The following is a 10,006-nucleotide window of genomic DNA, read 5'->3' as shown; positions in this document are numbered from 1 at the left end:
TATTTGTTATTATTGAGGACTCACCTTGTCAAGTAACTTATGTCATACCATCAATGTATGGAAACATGCCTAAATCCATATATATGTTATTTAAGATATATATATGTTACATATATATATATATATGTAAGTTATATAATTCATTATATAATTTTAAATTTTAATATAATTCGTTATATAATTTTAAATTTTAATATAATTCGTTATATAATTTTAAATTTTAATATAATTCCTTTTTTCCACAAAATTAAATAACTTCTGGGAAAAAAAAAACAAAAGATGCTATCATTTTACACGAGGACTGGCCACTAGTGAGACACCACACCACCACTCTCTGCCATTTCCAATCAGATTCCTCATTCGCCCAACCGAGGCGACCGCCTAGCAGGTAATTCGTCGAATCGTACTGAGTTACGCCAGAATTTGATTGAATTTTACCTGCTTTGTGTCTAAATTTTGAATTGTTCACTTTTTTTTTAATGAGGATCTTGCATTGTTTCGATTTTTGTCCGGCTGTTGTCTCTTCTGTTTTCGCTCGGCTGCTTTTGATTGGTTGCCTGTTGATTGCTTGAAGTATTAATGCTTGATCCTTCTGCCAGTTCTTCGTTAGATCCGTGGTGGATAGATAAAAAATTATGGTACTTTTAATGAGATAAGGTCTGCGTAGATCGGTCAGTTTAGATCTGAATGTTTTTTGTTGAACGATCGAGTGTTTGAATTTGACGCAAGGTTAGTCATATTTTTGGGAGTGGAAAGTATTTTTGTACGTTTGATATGCTTGTTATTTATTGTTAACCATTGTTTCCAGCTCTTTGGTTGTGTACTGGGCAATCTGTGTATTCTGGTTATGCTTTTGTATTTATGTGTTACTTTTGTTTATTTTGATTATATTGTTTGTAATGTAATTTGGGCTTTGCTTTTCGTTCCTCATGTTAAAGTTCGTAAGCTGCAGTGATTATGCTCGCCCTCTTGTCTGGTTACTTTTGATTTTACGTGTCCCCCCTGCTTTATTTATGGGTGGTCTATTGTAGTACTGTGGATTTAAGATAAAGAGCTTCTAATTGTGTGTTTATGTTATCTCATTGAAATGCAAAGCACTCCCTGTGTGTATTTATGGGTGGTCTATTGTAGTACTGTGGATTTAATATAAAGAGCTTCTAATTGTGTGTTTATGTTATCTCATTGAAATGCAAAGCACTCCCTGCTTCATTTATGGGCGGTCTACTGTAATACTGTGGATTTAAAATAAAGAGCTTTTAATTGTGTTTATGTTCTCTCATTGAAATGCAAAGAAAATGTTAACTGGTACTGAAATTCTGTGCTTTTCTTAAGTAGACAGTCCGTGCCTGATTACCTTCGTGTGTAAATTTTACCAGGGTAATGTTCTTTTAAATCTGTGTGAATTGTTCAGATATGCTTTGTTCTTTTTGTTAAACTTGAGGTAGGCTTCGGAAAGGCATGCCTTAGTGTTTACTTTATCCCAGAGAAAGTGATATGTTCAGTGACGTGATATTGGTAATTTGATTGGATGTTTTCTTTTGTGATGCGTAGATTGATATGAGTTATGGCCGATACCATTGGTAATGTTGCTTCATATGTTTGGGATTGATCAGTACACTAAGTTTAACATGCTGTAACCTATGTATTCTCATAATTTCATTTAATGTCCATATTGAAAGTGAAGATATTGTGTTACCACTATCAGATTGTTAACTCGGTGAATATGAATCATCAGTTTATATTTTATAATACTGAGAGGAGCTTACCATATCTGTAAATGCGGTTGAAGAGGCATAGTTGATCAGTATTCTGGGTAGTGCATTCTTTTTCTGGAAATTTGAGTTGGTGGCATTGTCTGACCTTTGTGCTATATTGTGTTACTCTTAACAATTTAAATGTCCTTGCAAATGACATGCTACTAGTTCTTATCTATTGTTTTATCTTGGTTTGTTTTGACCATTTATTTTGTGTCTGCAGGAATTCTTTCTAAAGTTAAAATGGTAGATCAGCACCAGCTCCCTACCATTGCCCAGAAGTTGGCTAATCAGCTGCACATGAGTTCCAGTCTATCACAAGGTGTTCAAACTCGCTATGGTAGCTTCCAGAGGCCTGTTACGTATCAGATACCATTTGCTTATGAAAATCATACAGGATTATGGAATCCAATGACTTGTAAAGCCACTCAGGATCTATCCTTGATTTCGGCTCATGCTTCACCAGTTTTTGTTCAAGCTCCCGCTGAGAAAGGCCTTGCCGGCTTTGCAATCGACTTTCTTATGGGTGGTGTTTCAGCTGCTGTGTCAAAAACTGCTGCTGCCCCTATTGAGCGTGTGAAGCTTTTGATTCAGAATCAAGATGAAATGATTAAATCTGGAAGGCTCTCAGAACCGTACAAAGGAATTGGGGAATGCTTCAAGAGAACCATTCGGGATGAGGGATTTGGGTCATTGTGGAGAGGAAACACTGCTAATGTCATTCGTTACTTCCCCACCCAGGTTCACCTACTTTATGAGTATATTTGATCATTATCTATATACATCCCTTTTCTGTTTTCTTTAGCAAACTTTACAAAATGTCTTCCCATGTATTATTACAGGCTCTGAACTTTGCATTCAAGGACTACTTCAAGAGACTCTTCAACTTCAAGAAGGACCGCGATGGCTACTGGAAATGGTTCGCTGGAAACCTTGCATCAGGTGGTGCAGCTGGTGCTTCTTCGTTGCTCTTTGTTTATTCCTTGGATTATGCTCGTACACGTCTTGCTAATGATGCTAAGGCAGCAAAGAAGGGAGGAGGCGAGAGGCAATTCAACGGTTTGGTGGATGTCTATAGAAAGACCTTGAAATCTGATGGTATTGCTGGTCTTTACCGTGGATTCAACATCTCATGTGTTGGTATTATTGTGTACCGTGGTTTATACTTCGGAATGTACGATTCTTTGAAACCTGTGGTCCTTACCGGATCGCTACAGGTTAGTATCTCAACAATAATTCTTATCTATGCATTGTCTTGGCAATTAATTGGATTGCATTATCCCAATTATTTATTTATAGCACATATAGAAATTCAAGGTATGAAATTTTATTGATAGCGTATAAGGCTGTGATGTGGTGTCAAGTTTTGTTTTCCTTTTTTTGATTCAGTACGAATACTTGATATTATCAAAATCCAATTTTCTGCAACTTAATGCATAATAAGGATACATTTTCAATGTAGCACATAGACCAAACACTATGTGGAACCTAAGATTGGGATCAGGTTTACATATATGATTTTCCTAATCTACTAGATGTCAGCAACTAAGATTTACCTGTTCATGATTACAGGATAGTTTCTTTGCTAGCTTTGCCCTTGGTTGGCTCATCACTAATGGTGCCGGTCTTGCCTCTTACCCAATTGATACCGTCCGTAGAAGAATGATGATGACGTCTGGTGAAGCTGTGAAGTACAAGAGCTCGATGGATGCATTTGCTCAGATCCTCAAGAATGAAGGTGCCAAATCTTTGTTCAAAGGTGCGGGTGCCAACATTCTTCGTGCTGTCGCTGGTGCTGGTGTTCTTGCTGGATACGACAAACTTCAAATGATCGTATTGGGTAAGAAATATGGCTCTGGTGGAGGTTAAGTTCACCTTTCTTGAATTTTGGAAAGAGATGTGGTGATGAAAATCTCTGTTCAGTTTAAGAAACTTTAAAAATGAGCGCAATTTGAATAATCTAAATTTCAATCGTCCAAACATTGCGTGGTTCCTATTATGGAAGAGGCTACTATCTTGATGGATCGTGTTTATTTTTCCTGAGATTTGAATTTAAGATATCTGCATTTCAGCATTCAAACTTGTGGTTATCTCATCATTTTTATTTAGAATAATATTATAAAATTAAAATAAATTAAAACTTTTGTTATTCATGATTTCATTCCAGTGATGTTGAACATTCTGTGCCAACTTCATACAGAAACGTTTTTATGTTTATGTATAATAGGAAAATAGTTTTTTTTAAAAGTTCCAAAAAAAATCTGAATATCGAAAGGCACATTTTCTGTTTTTTGTTTTTAAATACATAAGTTTTATAATAAAAACTTAGCAAAACACCACTATTGTTAGTGGATGCTATTTGAGAGTGAATCCAAGAATTTTAACAAGAAGTTAACCTCGTTGAAAAATAATAGTTTATGTTAGTAACCTTAAAAAATTAGAGGTGTCTAGGAAAACGTTCAGTTACGTTTCGACCAAAAGATTTCATTTGAGAAATGGGCTTGAAAGAATGAATTTGATCGAATCGCTCGCTTAGTTGAAGGATTTGAAATACATTTGTTTTACCCTTTAGTTTTCTCTAAAAATAAATAGTTTAGGATTGAAAAAGTCCTTCAATTTAAAATTATACAAACAGTTTAAGATGATTTGTGGTAAAAATATGAAATCCAAATCAATTAAATCCTAACTTCCAAATGCGCTATTAATGTATTCCAACTGAATTTGAGACTCAGATTATATCGGAAGGAACTCATGTCACAAAACACGAATCATACAACGCAAGCAATGATGGAACAACTCTTAATTACGTCGGAAGTGACTACAAAAGCAAAGAAACATAAGAAAGAACACAAAATACAGTCTCATTAGAAACCAAGATTTTATGTTAATACAATAATAAACAACCCAATGGTGGAACAAGTGGTCTCCAATATTTGAATCTAGAGTCCCAAGTTACTACTCTACGTGCATTATAACTGAAATTTTCACCTGTTTCATAAATAAGCAAACTTTTTGGCTTTCCCCATTAATTTCTGGATTTCTTCCTGGATTTTGATGAATTCTTGGATCGTTCGGAGCCTGCATTCTGAGTATGCCCTTTAGAGTTGGCCGTTTGGTTCGACTTCAAGTTCAGATTACTAGAAGACTCTTTATCTTTAACAACTGCACCCTGCGAACCTCTTATCTGAGCTGCTCTCTTATCCTTCCTCTTTGGCCTGTAACTAGACCTTTCCCTCTTCGGTAGCCATCTTTCTGGATCCGGTGGGGGACCCGGATTTGCAGGGTCAAACCCTTTTGGATACTTTGGCTTTCTCTTCCTTTTCTTCTTTGGTTTCTCCTTGTTCTTAGATTCGTATGCTTCAGCAACGCCCAAAGTAGGACCGTTGCTCTCAACATGCTTTGCACCAGAGGTTTTCTCCAAACTCTCGACTATCAACTCCCTTCAGATTATATAGCGGTTTCAATTGCTTCTCATAAGCTTCTGCCTTCTCAATATTGGTATGAGCGGTAGTTAGAATAAGCCCTACCAAGGTCTCGATGCTCCCATGGTTTTTCACAAGTTCCTCGTAGAGACGAGCTGCCTCATCCTTCTTTCCATGTCTGAGCTTAAATGAAGCAGCCTCTTGCATGATGATATCAAGTTTATTGTCTTCAGTCATGGCATCCGACCACCACCGAATCGCAGCATCAAACACAGAATCAGCACCATCAATATCTCCAGCTCGTTCTTTAAGAGAGACAAGGGTCGCAACAGTTGCAGGCTTATGTTGAATATCAGGTATTTTCAGTAGAGAGTCGGCTGCTATTTGAGGATGGCCTGCAGCTGCAGCAATCTGTGAACGGGCGAGTAGGATGATGTTCGACTTGTCTGGAAATTTACTTGCAGACTGGCCTAGTAGCTCCTCGGCTTTATTGGCCTTGTTCTCCCTTACATGTACAGCAGCTTGAAGTAGCACAGGTAATATACTGTTAGGAAACATGCTTGGTAGAGCAGAAGCAAGTTCTCGTGCCTGCAGATCCTTTCTCGATTAAATAAATTTGATAGCACGGGAGATATGGGGACAGAGGTTGAAATGATTATCCATAAGGAAGACTCTTGGATCAGAGGTTTATAAAACGATTATGCAGTCGTAATTGTATTACCTGATCTACTTTATTAGAGTGTAGTAGCAATAAGAGACGGTTAACAAAGATTGCTTCCTTTTGTTTTTGCGAGAGCTTTAGGTCAAGATCCCGAGCAAGATGAAAGGTCAGAGGTCCTTCACTTTTCTCTATCAATTTATCTAGTTTTCTCAAACCATCAGATGCATCCTTGGGGCCCTTTAATGCAACAAAGTTGTTTGTCGATACCTGCAAGTGAGGATTCATCTGCTAGATTTCTCTTGATGATGTTGGAATAAGATTCAAAGGCTTCTTGAGTATTACCCAGGATCTGTAGGAAAACACATTTAAACTGTGCTACATTACCACCATCAAAGTAGAAGATAATAGTGTCTCAAATATAATATATTACAATCTCACATGCTTAACATATGCCAACTGAACAGCTACAGGAGCCAATTCAATCTCAATATCATCATCTGCTAAATTCTCTTCCATTAATGTTTCCTGCCCAATCCTTAAAAAGATATTGAGGTCAGAATATATAAAAAGTTCCCAATGTAAGTTTTTATTGCCGCCATCGTTACAACACTGAATTCTAAGAAAATTTCTAAAGGATATGAAGGACAGTGCTGGACCTTAATGATTTTATGCAAAAAAATATAAAATAATATAAAAGATCATCCATAAACATACATGGAAAAGAATGGGAAACTCCAATTCTGAGGAAGCATGAGAATAAAATTGCCGAGTCAAGAAAAACAAGTCAACCCAATCAACATGATACAGCCGTATTATGCTATCACGCCTTTGATAATATAACAAACTTGTCTGCCAAATGATAAAATTTATGTATATTTTGCATTTCATTGTCAGTACCGAACAAAACTAAGAAAAGTTTGATGTAATTCATCTCGAGCCAAAGTTCAAAAACTTGCATTGATACTCAGCTCCACAGACTTATTTGAGAAACAACACATGCAAGTTCTTAAGATGACGTAGGTCACATTATGAATAACACCAAAAAGATGGAAGCAAACAACAGAACGAGATTAAATTCTTTATTTGAGTTTCTATAAGACAGCTGGATATTACCTTCGAGCTGATAACAACAGTTGCTCAGCATCTTTATATTTGTTTCTTTCTATCAATGAACAAGCAGCATTGTATGCCAGTTCAAAACTGCTGGTCGCTTTAACTTTGAGAGAATCCATTGTCCCCTGAACGTCAGAAGCTCTCCCAGCAGAAACCAAGCCCGCAACAAAATTTATCTCTAACGAATCTATCTTAGTCCTCTGGAGCCTTTGATAAACATCCACACAAGCATCCATTTTTCCTAGACGAAATAAGATCTGCGATTCTAACAACATGGCAGCAGTGTTTTCTTCTTTCCCTTTCAAGCACTCCAAAGCCTCATTCAACTTATTTTGCCGGTACAAACAGTACGCCTATTAAGAAAATGAGTCCATAAATATGTAGAGTTTTCTGCTAGATAAACAAATGCAAAAACCTTAGCGACAAATGAAATAGCTGCTGAAGTTTGCAAATATCATCTTATGCTAGCTAGTCAAACAGAGTGGATTCTTATACTTATGACATTATATACAAAAAATTGAGAGAAAAAAACAGAACAAAAAAAATTGCAGTAAAGTATCAGTAATGCATTGCATATACTTCCCTATCCACATCGACCGACAAGAGTTTCTCAACCCAATCTAGAATCGTGAACGATCCAATTTATTGCTGATAAAAAGTGACAGATCTCCAAGACTCCAACAGCAACACTCCTCAAGAAACTGAATACAGGTTTAAAAATCGCCAATGTACTGGTCAAGTTAAGACTTGTCAATCCTTATCCCGACTTCAATGATATCAATAGGAAAGATGCTAGTTTTACTTTCAAAGCAAATAAACAAGGTCACTTCAGTCTGTGCCATCAACTTTTTTCTATTTGGATTCTTTCTCCCCCTCTCCAGGGATTTTATTCAAAGGTAACACTTGAAATACTTTTGAAGAAAAGGTATCAAAATCCTTCATTTACCAGAAATTTAATCATGACGCACTAACGACCCATTGCACCACATTGAAATATCATTACCAGAGTTGAATGATGTTGTTTAAAGAATGCAAACATGTAACCTTAGTAAGGCAGTTCCAAAATTATCACCAAATGTCTCAACACGGTCCTATTGTACAGATTATGCTAAACATTTCTCATACCACATGCATCATCAACATATTCCGAACATATTCATCCCCGAAATATTACAACTTCAATACTGAGATTCTTCTCGACACAGCAAGATTGAATTCCGCTAAGCATGGACAAAGATACACCAAAATAAAGAACCGAATTTTTGCATTCTTTTTCCTCAGAGCTAATGCAACCAAATAGATTACTTGTTATGCCAAAAAAATGACAGCTGGCTTGAGAATAACTATCTCAATCATGCTAACGTCAATTTGCAAAATTGTGTCAGTCATCTAAACTCCTCCTCGGGCACCCTTTCCAGAATCACAACCTTATTGCTACAAAGAATTAAGAGGTCCACTCGGCCAAAAGTACCTTGAAGAAACTGAAATCAATCAAAGATTTCTTCGAAAAACCTTCAATAGTCAACAATGCATCGTCAATGGAATCATTCTTAATCAACGCCACCACTTTGCATCTAATTGCGTCTTCATCTCCCGGTGCAATTTGAAGAACTAAATCCTCCAAAAAACCACAAGTTAATTACACAATTGTCAAGAAAAACACACACAAATATTCAATTACAGTACCCTGCAAGCTGATTCAAACGAATAAAGTCGCAAAACACGTCATAAAAACCTTGATTCGACACTTTGATGGCTTGCTCGAATTCTGAGCGTTCGATGTGGCGATTGAGAGAGGTGAAGAGATCTTCAATGGCAACGGCGGGGTCCGCGGCGGCCGGTTTCGCCTTTTCTTTAGCTTTCGGAGCCATTTTCACGCATGTGCTTCCGCAATTATCTCGCTAAATTTATTTGAGGGCCAGTCTTAATATTGGGCCAGACTAGGCCCACTAGCCCATGTCTACTAGTTATTTCTAATGGCCAAACTTGGCCCAATTTTATTTTCCTCCAATTTCTATCAATTAAATTTTCTTTCATTATCCTCGTTAGCCTCACTGCAATAGGCATCAATTATTGATTCTCCCTTTACAACCAATTACACAAACTTGTAATTCATGTGAATCGAACATATACGACGTTATATTTTTCTCTTGTATCTATTGTGAGATCGAAAGCTTATTGTTTTACATAAATGATGATCGGTGATAATCGTGCAGCTAAAATTTACTACAATATTTAGTTTTATGTTTCGATTAATTTACCAACAAAAGACAATTATTTTTCCTCAAAAAAATTCCAAATAATTTATGCTTTTTAACTTGGTACAAATTTTTAATTTTTGATATGGGGGTGAGGTTTTGTTACGATTGGATATCGAACTCGAGATATCGTCCCAAATTTGAGACCTTGATACTATATGAACTTATCGACTCGAATTTTGATTTTAAATGAATTGTTAATTTTCCAATTGGCCAAGATTTGGCAATGGTATTCAAAATTGTTAATTATTTTTTAAATTTAGTCGTGTTATTTCATGATATGATGATGTTACAAGGAGTGAGCTTAGATATGGTCCCATTTGTTTGATGAAAGTGATGATATATATATATATATATATATATATATATATATATGGCCGATTTCATAAGTGAAAAATCTTGGATTTGTTGTGCTTGTTTTGACTTGGTTCCAGATTCTCCAGTCCATTTTCTTGCCCACAAATAGAAACCATGGAAATTATTTTGGGGACCAAAACCAAAAACAACATAAATGAAAATGGATACTTGAAAAATATGTGTGAATCCTATTGTCTTGCTTTGTTCGTCTTTGTTACCGATATGTTTGGGGAGAATTTCGACGTGGTCCAAACTTGGAACCAATAGGGACTCAATTTTAGTTTGTATAGCTTTTCGATTCTTTTTATATGTATTGGCTCCTTGTAAAATTTGGTATTTTGAATGAAGAATTTGAGATTAGATGTATTTAAAATTCATCTAAATGATTCAGTAAATAGTTAATGGAGGATTTGATGATGGATTTAATCAAATAAACCAAGG

General features: G+C 36.1%; 2 protein-coding genes across 3 annotated transcripts; one reads left to right on the top strand and one right to left on the bottom strand.

The window, feature by feature from the left end:
* Window positions 1–267: 267 nt before the first annotated feature.
* LOC142555229 (ADP,ATP carrier protein, mitochondrial-like) lies at window positions 268–3,834 on the top strand. Of its 2 annotated transcripts, none has more exons than XM_075665985.1 (4): window positions 268–388; window positions 1,978–2,495; window positions 2,597–2,971; window positions 3,327–3,834. In XM_075665985.1, the coding sequence occupies exons 2-4, from the start codon at window positions 1,998–2,000 to the stop codon at window positions 3,621–3,623; spliced, it is 1,170 nt and encodes a 389-aa protein (XP_075522100.1). In that variant the 5' UTR covers window positions 268–388; window positions 1,978–1,997; the 3' UTR covers window positions 3,624–3,834. The 2 variants fall into 2 exon arrangements, with proteins under 2 accessions (XP_075522100.1, XP_075522101.1); XM_075665986.1 differs by having other exon boundaries at window positions 279–395.
* Window positions 3,835–4,598: 764 nt separating this feature from the next.
* On the bottom strand, window positions 4,599–8,832 carry LOC142555228 (uncharacterized). Its single transcript, XM_075665984.1, is given in 8 exon segments — window positions 4,599–5,184; window positions 5,186–5,764; window positions 5,898–6,104; window positions 6,106–6,186; window positions 6,276–6,372; window positions 6,951–7,303; window positions 8,422–8,561; window positions 8,686–8,832. Coding segments are annotated over 8 exon segments (1,998 nt in total). The 5' UTR covers window positions 8,822–8,832; the 3' UTR covers window positions 4,599–4,779.
* Window positions 8,833–10,006: the final 1,174 nt, after the last annotated feature.

This window comes from Primulina tabacum, chromosome 9 (assembly GCF_025594145.1).
Source record: "Primulina tabacum isolate GXHZ01 chromosome 9, ASM2559414v2, whole genome shotgun sequence".
In the NCBI taxonomy this organism is placed as follows: domain Eukaryota; kingdom Viridiplantae; phylum Streptophyta; class Magnoliopsida; order Lamiales; family Gesneriaceae; genus Primulina; species Primulina tabacum.
This window is presented reverse-complemented; position numbering and strand designations above follow the sequence as displayed.